At 30.4% G+C, this 15,577-nt stretch overlaps 1 protein-coding gene and 1 long non-coding RNA gene across 3 annotated transcripts; both read right to left on the bottom strand.

Annotated features, from left to right (window-relative positions):
- Window positions 1-693: 693 nt before the first annotated feature.
- Window positions 694-5,467, bottom strand: LOC105108252 (protein HOTHEAD). Of its 2 annotated transcripts, XR_839009.1 has the most exons (7): window positions 5,267-5,467; window positions 4,029-4,407; window positions 2,382-2,692; window positions 1,909-2,291; window positions 1,205-1,773; window positions 946-1,067; window positions 694-711 (listed from the first exon to the last, which is right to left on the bottom strand). XR_839009.1 is itself a non-coding variant. In XM_011002496.1 (6 exons), the coding sequence occupies exons 1-6, from the start codon at window positions 5,343-5,345 to the stop codon at window positions 1,013-1,015; spliced, it is 1,776 nt and encodes a 591-aa protein (XP_011000798.1). In that variant the 5' UTR covers window positions 5,346-5,467; the 3' UTR covers window positions 772-1,012. The 2 variants fall into 2 exon arrangements, 1 of the variants encoding a protein (XP_011000798.1); XM_011002496.1 differs by lacking the exon at window positions 694-711 and having other exon boundaries at window positions 772-1,067.
- An 8,734-nt stretch (window positions 5,468-14,201) lies between these two features.
- LOC105108251 (uncharacterized) lies at window positions 14,202-14,888 on the bottom strand. Its single transcript, XR_839008.1, has 2 exons — window positions 14,618-14,888; window positions 14,202-14,475 (listed from the first exon to the last, which is right to left on the bottom strand). It is a non-coding gene; the product is annotated as an uncharacterized LOC105108251 (long non-coding RNA).
- Between the last annotated feature and the right edge of the window lie 689 nt (window positions 14,889-15,577).

Raw genomic sequence — 15,577 nt, 5'->3', positions numbered from 1 at the left:
GAACATCACTTTCATAAATAAATAAAAAATTACATTTCCAGGTTGGGTTAATAATCTTTTAACCTAACTCTCCATAAATCCTAGTCCACTACCATGGGCTTAGAATATAGGACAAAGTAAGAAAGCGAGAGAAAGTGAGCTTTGTCTTTGAGTTTGACAACAATTTTGAGATTGTCATTGTTAACTGTGGTTGTTTCATGCTCCTCTAATTGCTAGTTATTTTGAGATTCTTGCCACACCAGCATGCAACTAATTTGTTAGGTGGAAATCTTTGCCATCCTGGGAACACCGATGAGCTGTGTTGATTGATTTTTATGCTGGCATTTTAGTGGAACCTGTCATAGTCTGAAGCCCATGAATGCTAGCCTCTCATTTTGCAGAAGGCACTGCGTAATTCGTTGAGACCTACTTTGAAGTGTTCCAACTGCATTAATGAGGTATCGATCAATGATCTGATTCAAATAAACAAGTGATCATGCTGCCTTCTACATGTTTTTGAGATTGCCAAGCAGAACTCTCTTTTCCATGTTCATAATTTATTTCCATGTACTTTTCATGCATCCACACAATGGTCAACCATTGTATTGACAGTACTGAATGTCTTCTTGCCCAGATTGTTGCATTGACAGGCCATACCATAGGAAAGGAGGAGATTATTACACTAAGTTCCTCACTTAGTGTAAGTTCAGAATATATATATATATATATATAAACAGAAACTGATGTTAATGTGAGAAGCTGAAGGGAGTTTTTGATTCCATTCCACTTTTCTTTTCAGCCAAAAAAACCTGAAAGATTAGATTTAAGATGTTCGCAACCAAAAGGCACACAGTCACAGAGTCACTACATTATATTAAGGACACAAATATAATGGAAATGTTTAGATTTTCGAAAAGCAAGCCATTTCGACACATGACAAACTGCTTGCTAAGAATAAATATATATTAGCTGCATTACATTTTGCTCTGCTCAAACTAATATTGCTCCTCTCATGCTCCTGGCTTATCAGCCCCTAAACACCAGCTGCTTTTCCTAGTCTGTCTCTCAAGATTTTCAGTCCCATATACCTGCAAATCACAATTAAGAAACCATTTTTTATAATATAAAAGCAGTTATTTAATTAACTTGATGTGTTCTTGAGAAGGAAAGAGCACTACTTAGAAGCAGTATCTCATTTTAAGCAGGGTTTTTAAGATATTCCTACCTGCCCATCATCAGGATGGTGGCTTGAGGATTAGTCCCAGGAGATTCATCAAATACCGAGCCATCCACAATGCGAAGCCTGTTCACACCAAGAACATTGTAATCACGGTTCACCACCTTGCCAACATGACACCCACCATGATAATGCCAAATTGTGATTACGGTGTCTTTGCAGAACTGCTCTAGGGACTTGGTGTCATTGGTATGCTTAGGTACTAGGTTAACATTAGCACTGACACTCATGTTAAGAATCTTGTCTGTGGTCTGCTTGTCACATTGCGTAAAATTTGTAAAGTGTTCTGATTGCACCATCTTTGTAGCCATGCGGATGCCATCAACACAACGTTGTAAATCATGTGGATGCTTAAAGTAGTTGAAGGTAACAGAAGGGTTATCTTCAACATTTGTGTTGATCAATTTGAGCTTGCCAGTGGAAACGGGGTTAGAAATCTTTTCAAGGATAAAGCCTCCTCTGAATGCCTCATGTGGTATGTCCTTCTTTCGTCTAATGTATGCTTGGATGGCCTCTGGTGTTCTTTGCTTTGGAGGTATGGTTGATAGTTGCCCTATCTGTTTATAAGAAAAAATGAACTTTATATTCTTACTTCACTATCACTTAATCAAAATCATTGTTTAAAGGAGTTGTGTCATAAAGGATATGTTAACGTGCCAATATAGTTCCTTTAAATTGAAATGTTTCTATACCTCTGCAGATATTATTCCATGGTGACATTGTATGCTGTCATTGGACTGCCCAAATCCACTGCTAGCTTCAATGTACACACCCCTCTTGGTAATCCCTACAGTTTGAATGAGGGACTGCTTTACTGGTTTTTTAGAAGGAACGAAAACTGTGTTCAAGGGGTTATCAGCCATGCCTTGCCCAACAAACTTATTGTTGAGGACCACTGAAATTTTCATCTCCTCAAGTTCAGCTTTTGGGCCAACACCACTGAGCAATAGCATCTGAGGGGTGCCAATGGCTCCACATGACAATATTACTTCACTCCGGCTGTTTGATAGAAATGCTTGATGCTGGTTTCCATTTTCATCTTTGAATAGGACGCCAGCTGCTTTTGGTCGCTTTCCTGGGTTGAACATTATGATCTCCTAAGTTACAAGTATCCGCAAACTCTTACACTAACAATATGGCGAAGTACTTGAGTAGTTTAACATACCTGATGTGTCAAATAAAACCTTTTGGACTGTAGCGTGCACCAACACAGTGAGCTTATGAGGATCAGCAGAAGCAAGTAGTTCGGCAGCCGTGTGCCGACGGCCGGATCGGTCAAAAATGGTACCACCAAACTTGGTTCCATAAATGTGATCATAAGTGAATCCATTGAAAGGTGCAACTCCAAGATCCAAAAGACTGTCCCTTACAACAACCTGCCACGGTGCAACCTTAGGCCTGTGAACAATCTGCTTCTCAACCCAGGAGTATGACTTGTTCACCAACTTCAAATCCCAACCAACTTTGCTTATAAACCTGCAAGAAACAATTTCTTCAACATTTCCAAGGGTTTCGTTACAATGAATTTAGTAAGTGGTCTCATCTCTCAACACAAGAAGTTGTGGATTTCAAGTAAAGTGATTAAAATTATTCATATAACTCCCTTGCTCCTTCAACTACGAATGCCAAACTCTTACTATCCAATCAATTATTATGAACTGCAAAAGGAAGGGGGGTCTGCATGCCAAAAACAATGATGAATGCATGATTATAGTTAATCCTTCACTTTCCTTGACCTCTTTCATTTGCAGTGCTTAATAAGAGAGACAAGTTCTAAGTTAACACCAAGACACCTTAAGGGCCTCAGAAGCTGAATTGGGTGGCATAATTACGAGAGACAGAAAGAGTTGTGGTGGACTCGTACATGGTATCAAAAGCGAGTTTTAAGCAGTCTTGTTAATTTGGTGCATTCAATTTGGATCCATTTTCTTGATGGCTCGAAATAAATATCACAATTGATTTCTAGGAAACTCTCCACCCAATTTTTCCCATTAATTAAAGCATAGAAAAGGACCACAAAGACAACTGAAATTAGACCACAAATAAATATAATGTGCGGTACGAACCACGGCAATGACATGAGTACCATTACTTCTCTAAACCCTAGCAAATGACTTCCCAGCCGTGCAATAATATAATGTGCGGTACGAACCACGGCAATGCCATGAGTACCATTACTTCTCTAAACCCTAACAAATAAAATGACTTCCCAGCCGTGCAATGGTGACCTTCAAATCGGGTGACCCTGTATATGATCCCAGATTAGAGTTCAGTCGTGGGACCTTCACACCTATTAATCTCACAGCACACTTTGTCTTGTCATATATATAGTGTCTAAGCTTGATTTTGTGGCATCAACATGATCCAAGCAGAAAAACATCTTCCAGCATCCTTCACAAAGTCATTATCCAGATGGATTTATGTTCTGATTTTATTTCTGGACAGGATTACTTAATGGCTTTGTCAGCTACTTAGATCTTAGAAAACCCTTCTTTTTCAAGAAGAAAGAAAATTCCAACACATTAATTATTTGCATGTTGATGTTTCTTAATAACGACCACACTTATTCTTCCTAAAGATATGACAGTTAATTATAACTATTGTTTTTCTTTCTCTTCAAAATCTCTTTTTATTTTACTGAATTCTTTAACTCATCACTCCCCGCCTCAAAACTACAACTAACTTCATGTGGGATCTAGGCAGTTGCATTGAATGAATATTCGTTGAAAGAAAAAAAGAAAAGAAGAAGTAGTGACAAAGTAGTCGTATTACATTTGAGGAAAAATTGAAGGCAAGCAATTCCAAACCATACCTTGTGCTTGCTCTAGTGTAGAACCCAGCATTGATGCAAGTACCACCACCCAAAACTCTACCCCTAGAATTGAGGACTCCATCAGTAGAAATGAAGTATTGGGAAGCAGAAGTTGATGAAGTGTCAGCAAGGGTAATATGGAAGTTCTGTAATAAGGAGATGTTCGCATTGCCAAAAGGGATTCCACCTCTTTCAAGCAATAAAACATTGAATTTATGAGAGAGTGTGGCGGCTAAAGGGCACCCAGCTGTGCCACCTCCCACAACTATATAGTCATATGTATTATCTCCTTGGCCACTTGATGACAAGGATGATGAGAATGAGCTTGCTTTCTTGATAAATGGGTATCTAAATTCAGAGTAGGGCTGATGGTGCGCAGCTGCATTGCAACATAATTTTGATGTCAATAAAAGAAATTTACAACCCTATTTCTCTAGTGACCTTAACGTGTCAACTAAATAATTTATTTTGGAAAAAGGCCTTCAATAATTTCTGTGTTATTATATAGATGCATAGATAGCCATGTATACTACCGATCTTCCCACAGCTATATTTTAGAGGGTAACATTTATGACAAAAATAAATATACTCACTAATCACAGCCAACTACCCCATCAACCCATCTAATTATACTATAAAAAATGAAGCGAGAAAGAAGAAGAAGAAGAAGGCATCTATGCAATGAATCACCATTGTTCTGCGCAAATGAAGCGAGAAAGAAGAAGAAGAAGAAGACATCTATGCAATGAATCACCATTGTTTTGAAACTAAGATAAAAATCATTTACATTTTCTGTTTCTTGAACTCACAAGATTTATATTCTGACTACTTGTGTATGAGGGCAAAAACAATAATGGGACTCAAAGTATCCATCCACGCGATGTATGCCAAGTTTAAAGAAAACAAAATATTGAAACCTTTCTCTAAAGCCAAGATGCATGGTGCAAAGACACTGAGAATAATGGAGCTCGTTTGCATATGTATATTAATATTAACTAGAGAGAAGACTGATGATCTCTTCTTGACCAACAAAAATAAAGTAGAAGTTCTATATATGCAAGCAGAAACAGAAACATGTATTTGATCCGAGGGGAGAGATCGAGATGGAAATTAAGAGAATTAAAAGAATTAAAGAGGTCAAGGGACAGTAAATTTAAACTAAACTAAAGATGCATGCAAATATACAGTGATCATGGAGGTAGGTAATATTAGCGGCTAGTGCTGGAAGCAAAACGAACCTTGAGAAGAAGAGAGAGCACAAAGCCATAGAAGGAGGAAGAGAAAGAGCTGGTTCAGTAGTGCGCAAGCAGAAGCCATTGAAGGCAGACAAAAGCCGCAGCAGCAGCAGGAGCAGGAGCAGCAGCAGCAGAACTAGAAGCTCTTGTTTCAATCCTCTATGTGGCTGCCTCTGGTTGGCCCTATTCTGTGTGTCTACACCCTTTATATATATATATATATATATATATATATATATATATATATACTTGGATTTTAGACCATAAAGACACAAACTTGTATAAATAAATAAGTAAATTCACCAAGAAATGGCATCTATAATTCATTATTTGACCATTTTAATCAATATCCATTTAGTCAGTGAGTCAGTGAGTTGTCAAGATTATTTTTAGACAGTGAGGGATATTTTCATGTAGACGGCAATTGATATTAACTTTTTTTTTCAATTAGTTTTAAAAATATATCTTCATATATTTATTAACTTCTCTTAATAATATGCTAAGATTTAGATTCAAGATAAATAAATAATTGAACAGAACTTCTCATGTGCGTTTAGAGTTGTATAGCATCCTATACAAGGATGTAAATTCCGTTTTAGTTGTTATTTTATTTTTTTAATTAAAATAATATATTTTATTTTTGAAGAATTTTCAAGTTTCATTTCATCTTTTATTATTAATATATATATATATATATATCAAAATATAATTTTAAAATTTAAATATTTATATTAAATAAATTTTATAAAATTTAATTTGATATGATCTGATATATTTGTTAGATCTAAAAATAATTTGAATAACTAATAAAAATTTAATTTGATTTAAAAATCAAGATAATATCTTTTTTTAATTATTGAAACAATAATATATTAAATTGATCTGTATTAACTTTTCAAAACTATAACATAAAGATCATGATAATCTCAAATAAAATAAATTAAAATAATTTATAAATTATATTTTTTAATAACTAGAGAAAATTATATATAAAACACGGCACTATAAAAAAGACATGATAAAAAACTCAAGTTAATTGAATTAATTCATTAAGTTTGTGTCATAAATTATAAAAAAAATTATAATAAGTTATAAAATTTAATTTTTAATAGATCAAGTATTAAAAAATAAAATTTAAAAAAAAAAACATTACACACAGCGAGTAGTATTAAAAAATAAAATTTAAAAAAAAAACATTACACACAGCGAGGAATGAATCTGGATCATTTTGCGTGGAATTTAGATGAGAAATCTAGAATTTTTATTTTATTTTATTTTCGAAGACGGGAGGCAATTCCACCTAATTCCCAGCGTAAAGGCAACAAACACAACGATGGTGCAAACTGCACTCCGTGTCATAATATTGCAAGGCTGAGACAACAACTGTGAGCTCATTAATGGCGACATGAACGCCACCGTTGGAGGATAGAGGGCTATTAATAATTATTCTGATAAATTTATTACATATTTTTCTGAATATATTTATTTATTAATTTATTTATTTTTATCTCCTGCTCTTCCCAAACTCGTACTTGCGCCGCTTTATTTTTAAATTGTGACAGTTTAATTAATGTCATGAATAAATATATAACCAATTAAATTACTTATAATGGGGAAATTCTATCAAAGATGCTTTTCATTTTTTCTTTGGAAAAAAAACAAAATCAAGCGTGCGACCTTATAGACACGTATTAAAATTAGTAATTACAACATCGAATTTCCATCAATATTTTGGTTACTTTTTACATTTGGAATCCTCTTCTCCAAAAAATCAATTTTGTTGCTTAAAAAAACAAAAAAAGGATCAAATTTGACCAGAGAGAACAATGCATGTTTTTTTATAAAAAAATTATTGTATATGTGGATTCTTTTAAAAGAATTTTTATATTTTTATTTTCAATACTTTTAATTTGAACATTTAACATTCTAGTTAAATCTTTATTTTATTGACTTTTCAATCTCTAAATTATAAAGAAGAGAGAGAATTGATGGAAAATAACTATGGAAAAAAGTTGTTTATTAACATCAATTCTACAACAAAAAAAGTTAATACTAATGTAAACAAAATTTACCTGATGAGAAGAATTTTATTGATGTCTTTTCTAAACCTTTCTCTTGCTAAAAAAATATATAAATGCGAGGAAAGAATTTTTTTCAATTTAATTTTATATTTTTGGATTATTTTTAAGGGTTTTTTGAGAAATTATAATTTTATAGTCTAATGGTGTTTATTAAATATTTTTAAGTAAAAATAAATTTTAAAAAAATTAAGGTCAAAAGAACACCACCATCATGATTTTTCAGCCACCTCTTTAATAGTCAAAATATTAATAGAAAGATGATGCATTGATTGTTTTTTTTTTCCATAAAAAATAAAGAAACAACATAATATCTGTCCAATTTAAAAAAAAATAAAAAAAATCCAAGCATGTGGGCTTAGTCTTTAAAACAAATCGGACAAATGATGCATCGCCAAGTATAAACTCTTATTATTGAATTGGAAACCACACACAAAGGAGGTTCCAATCAGATTATATATTGTTAACATGATTACATTAGTCATCTTATTCAATTAATGCTAATACTTGTAAATCTCGTCAAGCATTCATGATTATAACTTATGTTAACAACAAATCAAGTTCCTTTCATAGCTCAGGTGTCGGTTATACCATACATTATGGGCTATGAAAGTGCCAAGCATTTGTTGTACCAAGTGTTATACAACATAAATCAAGATTAGTCATTTAACAAGCAAAGTATTAAAGAGTGAACAAGATAGCAAATATAAAACATGTTAGTATCAAACATTAAAGTCCATATTAAGTTTACATTATACTTATTCTTACACCATTAGTGTAACCTTTTCACCTTGACATAATTAACTTAGCTAGACATAATGAAAGAAAGCAAAATAGATAAACAAAATAAGAACATAAAAGTTAACTAAGTAAAGGAAAGGAAATGAAAGGCATAAACTTAATATTAATGAAAACAAAGCATAAAAAATACAAAGAGAGAAAGGAAGAGCATGATCTTGATCTGAACACCAAGATGCCTAAATGCATGGCAAATGCCTCCTTTTATAGGCCAAAATTGGGAACTATTGATTTGATGACTAATTGATAAGTGGGTGACCAACTTTTGACTTGGTGACAATCCTTATCTTCTCTTGTCTGCCCAAAACGTCATTGATAACGTCAAAATTGGAGCCAGTTGTAAACATGAAAGTTGTAGGCAATTGTCTCAGCTTTCTTGTGTAAAAATTTCAGCTCATTTGGACTTCTAGAACTCCAGATATGGCCAAAATACCGAACAGTGCTCGGGCTGGAAGACAGATTCGGGCTTCTTTGTTGTTGCTACAATTTGGACTTGATAATGGCCTTTTTAGATCTTGGGCTCCATATGAAAGTTGTAGGCCTATGTCTTACCTTTCCATCCATATAAATTGGACCTAAATCTGAGATCTGTAGCTCTAGATATGACCCAATTACCGAATAGTGTTCCGGTTTGGATTGCACCGACATCTCTTTTCTAAGTTTGGCCATCTCTTTATCCTTGCAATTTAAGTTCTTCAAGTCATCAATCAATCCTTTTATTTATGTGATAGGCCTGCATTAAAAATAGACATTTACCACAATTTATAGGTATCTTATATTATTAGATATATTATTATAAAACATATTTTAGTTAAGGAGTTATTGATACTTCAAGTGCAAAATGATGATATAAAACCATGATAAAAATGCACTTTTAAGTACTAATCACTAGCAAATCAACATGCTTAAAAGGCCTAGACACTTGTGCCTAGGCTAGCAAATCAACATGCTTGGTCTATTTTTTTAGTCTTTTTCTAAAATTTAGATGGAATTATTTAAAAAAATAATTAAACATATTTTAGTTACATTATTTTATTAAATTTTGAAGTTAATTCAAAATGTATTTAGATATTATTTTATCCATTACCATTCATTTTTTACTTTTTTTTTCAGATATGATTATATAAATATTTTTATGTATTAGCAAGCATTCTTTTTGTATTAGGGGTGTTCAAAAAAATCGTTTAACCAAGAAAACCAAAAAAACCAATGAAAAATTACTGAGAAAACCGAACCGAGATGGAAAACCGATTAAATTAATTTTTAAAACTATAAAATTTTGCCAATTATGTTTGGTTTTGATTTTACAACAAAAATCGATGAACTGAACCGAACCAAGTCACCAACCATAAAATAAAAGACCTATAATACTAGTCTATAGTTAACCTAACCCTAATAACATTACATTTGTCACTGCCCAGACCAGAGACTGGTTTTCCCTTCTTTATTTTTCTTTTAATTTTCATCCACTCTGCGTCTCTATCCCTACACATATCTCTTCTCTAGCTGAACAAAAACCGACATCTCCATCTCCTTGGCTTCTCTCTTCACTTCACATTTCAGTCTTTGTTCTATCTCTTGCTCGCACATCTGTCTTTCACCATTTGCAAATTTGCAGAGCCAAACAAGTAGGCAAGCATGAGCGGTCATGATTCAAATTATTTCTCGACAACTAGGAAAGGTGAAATCCTTAAGCTCAAAAAAGAGCTCAATTCTCAGTACAAAGTCCATTTGTCATCTTTCTCCTTTTTATTTTGATCGAGTTGTTAGATTTGTCTGATTTTGACTAATTAGTTTTATTGAACTTTCTTCTACAACTAGAATTTTATTGGATGATTAACTTTTTTATTAATTATGTTCATGTTGCTGAGAAATCATATAAAATTATGTTGGGATTTCCTTAGGTTTGGTTTTTGTTTATTATTATATAATAAGAATTGAAATGGAGCTATTAGGGATCATATATTAAGAATTGAAATGGAGCTATTAGGGATTACCTGATGCAAAATATCCTTTCGTGTTTGGCATTATGGATTTTAGGAATTCAAGTGCCAGTTTTAAAGCCAAAAAATCAAATTTAATTGAACTGAAATGGTTCGGTTTGAACTAGAATTTGGTTTGGTTCGGTTTGAATTTTTAAAAATTTGAGTCACTAGGTTTGGTTGGTTTTTGTAATTCAAACCGAACCGAACCATAAATAGGCCTATTTTGTACAATCCATCATAATAATTTTTTGAGTTTTATATGGTTGTTTTATTATAATCATCTATTTTTGTTATCACATAAATAAAAAAATAAATTTATTAAACCTAAATTGGTTCAATATGTCATTGTTTCAATATTTATTAAAAAAATATTATCTTAAAATTTTATTAATTCGAACCATGTTCTTACTAATCATCATGGTTGTTTTTTTATCTATCGAGATAATTGGATCATATTAGAATAACTTTCACATGATTTAATTTGCAATTAAAGCTAAATAAAGAGTCGAGTTAAAATATTCAAAAATTAAGTTAGAATGTTCAAAGATCGAACGACTAAGTTAGGTTTAATAACATTATTAAAGTGTTCTTCATGATGACATATAAGTATTATATTACCATTATGTTTTTTAATATACTTGTACTAAAACTAACAAAATTTTATATTTTTAGAATAAGACTTGTGCTTTTGAAATTTGGATAGAATTTTATCTAAAAAACAAATATTCTAATAAGAACTTTCCAAAAAAAAATAGCACATTAATAAGACAAACGGATGTTAGTTGGAGGGGTATCTTTGTAATTCTTATTTTAAATCTTCCAAAAAAAATTTATGTTTCTTGAATGCTTTTGGTTTTTATAATTAAATAAATAATATAGGACAAAATGTTAAATTATTTTATGAGATAAAAGATATTAAAAATGAAAGAAAATCTAGCAAATTGCAAGTTATTTTTTTTCAAGAAATTTATTTTATTATTCTTCTTATAACAAAATATTAGTGCAATATAATTAAGAGAAAAATAAAATGAAAGGTTTCCATAGCATAGGATCAAATATCTATCTATGTGTCTCAATTTCACGACTTAATATTTACTTAGTGTTAAATTTCTTTTTATATTTATCGATACATATAATTTTTAATTTATTTTATATGTTAAATTTCTTTTTATATTTATTGATGCATATAATTTTTAATTTATTTTATACAACAGATTTTGTGTTCATGATTAAAAAAAATCATTTCCAAAAACATGTTAACAATGTTTAAATATTTTTTATATTTAAAAAAATTAATCTAATATGCAATATAACATGACTGAATAACCTAATTTTATACTAATTTGCTTCTAAAAACATGTTACAATGCTAGAATATTTCTTTATTTAAAAAAATTAGTTTGAACCACAACAAATAATGGCTCAGTAATCTAGATTGACATTAATTTGCTAAAAAAAATGTTATAAATGTTTAAACATTTTTTTTTATATATTGTAAAAATTTCTGATCCGGTAAAAGATAGTTGAGTGATGTAGTTCTACACTAATTAAATGAATGCCTATATGCCTACACATAGGGAAAGAAATCTACTTCATCAAGATGGTTATAAAAATTTCAAACGAACTACTATTTTTATTTATTTATTCTCGTAAATAAAACCATATTCTTCTACAAATAAAAAAAAAATTGTTTTCATGTTGCTGTATGATTGATGGCTTTTCAATTCAATCAATATCTCTCGTGCATGATTGGTGAATATTTCAACTTAATTATCCTTTCTAAATTGCTAGTTAATCCAGGACTCGTGCAAAATAGCTCGCAAATCTCTTATGAAGTAAAAATAGAGCACAATTCTAGGAAACTATTAATAATTAATATACTGAACCAAAACATAATAATTATGGTGGAGTTATATGGACGAATTTAATTTAAAGTTGAAAGTGGATCTCGATATATCACAATGCTTAGATTCATGGCTTAACGATGAAGTTTCAAGTGCTGCGATGTCGAGTCAAAATAGAGAAAAAAAAAATTAAATTCCACACATGAAAGGAGGAGCGAGACAAAGATTTTGGCAATCTAATTTATTTTTTTTAATTGACAAGATAATTAATGTTAATTGATTCAAGCTGGTTAATAAATGTAATTAAAACGTAGGCAAAATTAATGGTTGGAAACAAAACAAAAGATTAAATCATAAAGCTTTAAAAGTAAACTCAAAAGTTAACTATTAAATTTTTGTTTGGAAACTCGGTTTAACCTGTATTTATAAAAAATTTAAATTTTTTTATATATTTTAGATTGTTTTAATATATTAATTTTAAAAATAATTTTAAAAATATTAAATAAATATTATTTTCATATATTTTTATATGAAAATCACTTTAAAAAATAATTATAATTATACTTTCAAATTCTCTAAATATAATTCTAAATCCCATGTGGGAATTATAAATATAGGTTGCAAAAGAAAAGGGTGGTTAGAGCTATCAATTCTACATGAAATAAATAAATAAATAATAAAAATAATATATAAAATTGAGTACCTCGACGAAGAAATCATTCGTAGAAAAGGTTAGGGTGTTGAAGAAGTGTTCACTTCTCTACTTGTATCATCTTTGTATTCATGATTCCGTATGAATTTATTTCTATAATTTTATGCTAATCTCATGTCTATTAACTCTACTTTTTTTTTTTCCAACATGTTATGACGAGCATCTCTCTCATTTATGGTGAACTGTTCGTATTCTAGCACCTGTTGACGACAGATCATGCATGGTTGGACCCGTGGCTGGATTGGTGGAGTTTGCTCCGAAGTAAATAGGGCGGTGCGTGTGTCCGGTGAATTAAGAGTTTTTATATTCGGTCTGGTTCATGGGTTTTGTATGGATTACCGGGTAATTTTAATTTTTTTATAAATTAAAACAATATTATTATAGTTAAAAAGTAAATAAATAGTTAATAAATAGTTAATAAATTATAATTGAGTTTCGAATCTTGACAGATGAATTGGATACCAGGTTAACCGGCCAAGCTAACTATATTTTTAACTTTTATTTATTTATTTTAAACCTAACTCTATTTCAGCTCAAATCAGTTAATTTTCGAATCTTTATTTAGACAGGAACAAAACCTTTATTATTATTATTATTATTGGTCCCATTGGACAATCTTTTGAAATAAGCAAACTATTCAGACACATTATAGCCTTAGGTTTTCTAGGAGTGTTTTAATGCAGTTTCTGTTTTTATCTTTTGGTGTTATTTAAAAATACTTTTAGCTTGAAAAATAATTTAATTAATTTTTTTTTAATTTATTGATATTAAAAATAAAAAACCTTAAAAAATTATTTTAATATATTTTTAAAAAAATTTAATTATATTGAGAAGTAAATATGTTTCATAATGGTTCCAAAAATGTTGATCAAGAAAGGCTGATACTATTAAATAACAATAACAATAACAATAATAATAATAATAGAATTATCAATTCAAATTTATAAATTTTAAGGGTATTAAAAATATTTAATTTTAAAATTCATAAAATTAATTAAAATATATATAAATTTATCCAAACATTCATATTAATATTTAAAAAAAAAATTGTGTAGCCTAAAACATAAATATATGTGTGAGCGGCTAGATTTCACCAGGTCCAACCTAGCTAGAGGAGGGCCGCTTCCTCCTATAACTTTAGAAAGAAAGATGAACGCTATTTGTTATTGTAAAATACAAAATAGCTAGAAACTATTTTTCGAATCTTAAGTCACAATTATCAAATTAATTGGAAGATATTTGAATGAATCTTTATTATTATTATTATTATTTTATTTTTTTTATTTTTTTCTTGGGAGGAGGTGTTAAGAAAAGCATGCATGTGGAAAACTATAGTGTCTTCCTTTTCCTTTCACGATTTCAAGTTACCATAACTTCAGTCGAAATTCAATTTATTCTTTATAATAATCATAATCATATTTACTTATTATTTTGCAATAAATAAGCAAGAAAGAAAGAAAGCAAAGCAAAGTGAGAAATGACTTTGGAGTCATTGGAACAAACACCTTTCGTGCACGACTGATGGAAAGCAAAAGAGAATGGATGCCATTAATTCTCACAACTGCAACCCTCAATCAAGACCTCTTTTTCTTCTTCTTCTTTTTTTTTTTTAGGAGGAGGAGGAGGAGGGCGGGGGTGGTTGGTCATATGTACATATCGAATGTATCTGTCATGAAATCTCATCTATGAGTGTGTGATGCTATTTTCTTTTCTTTTTTGGGAGGAGGAGGACGGCGACTACGACGGAGGAGGGTGGTTGGTCCTACTTGCACAACATCTCTCAAACATTAAAAACTCTGTAATAAAACCATGCAACTAAATTAGCTTTTTTAAGAACTTTTTATTTGGCCAAATTATCTGCAATATAATTTTTTTCTCTCCACGAGTATGCTTAAAAAACACAAAAATAAGCAGATTGCAAGCATTAAATTCACCTACCAACCATTATGTGCTCATATGCGTGTAAATGCGAAGCGAGTCATCCATATCCATCCATCCTGCTGCTTAACTCTCAAAATTCTCATCATCTTAATTGTTTTCAAAAATAGATGGTGTCAATTAAATTGGCTTGGTTGATCAAATCACTGTCCAGCCATTGGAGAAAGCTTCTAATAGCACAGAGATGGCATTGTATTGTATTTGATCTGCATAAATTGATTCCTGTTTTTGGAATAGGTCGCCCACAAGGAAAGCTATCTATCAGATACCTACAATCCTTCGTCATCTTCAATAATTATAAGAAGGGTCGGTCATCAGTCAGTGTTGGATAGAGATAGGGATTCCAAAAGCATTCACGGTCGGATTTTTTAATATTTATAATCTATTCATTTCCTTTTAAATAAAAATATTATATATTTATAAATTTAAGTATCCATTATATTTTTATTATTATTTATTAGTTGATAAAAATAAAATAATTAATATATTTATTCAAAGCGTGTGTATACATGTGTGTGTTTTATATCAATGTAGAGATATGTGTATATTATATTGCATTACAAAAAATATGTATGATCAACAAATGTGTTTATATAATATAAATATATATATTTCGGGTTAGAATAAAGGGGGCTTCAAGTTGAGTTTGAAAAAATTCATAACCTATCCATTACTTATTATCATTTTTCAGGAGAAAAAGTATTATAACAAGACATAAAAATTTTATAATCTACCAAGAACAATACAAGATTTACTAAACATGATAAGTAATGTAAGAATTTATTACAAATATAAAACAATTTTTGTATCGGCTAAGAGTCTAATAGAATTATCAAATTAAATCAAAGTTATAACATTATTTTATTTTTATAATGAATTCACTACTTTAATGTTATTAGTCTTCATACCTATTAAATATAAACATATAAAGTTTATAAAAAATATTAGCTAAAATAAAGC

Source organism: Populus euphratica, unplaced genomic scaffold (assembly GCF_000495115.2).
Source record: "Populus euphratica unplaced genomic scaffold, PopEup_1.0 scaffold366.1, whole genome shotgun sequence".
NCBI classification, from domain to species: domain Eukaryota; kingdom Viridiplantae; phylum Streptophyta; class Magnoliopsida; order Malpighiales; family Salicaceae; genus Populus; species Populus euphratica.
The sequence above is the reverse complement of the archived record's forward strand: the minus strand, read 5'-3'. Positions and strand labels throughout refer to the sequence as shown.

Bases quoted from the DNA above. Each gene is read 5' to 3' on its own strand.
- LOC105108252 (XM_011002496.1), bottom strand. From the start codon at position 5,345: ATGGCTTCTGCTTGCGCACTACTGAACCAGCTCTTTCTCTTCCTCCTT. The intron at 4,408-5,266 runs GTTCGTTTTGCT...GTTGCAATGCAG, and splicing joins TGCTCTCTCTTCTTCTCAAG to CTGCGCACCATCAGCCCTAC. The intron at 2,292-2,381 runs GTATGTTAAACT...TGTTCAACCCAG, and splicing joins GGTTTTATTTGACACATCAG to GAAAGCGACCAAAAGCAGCT.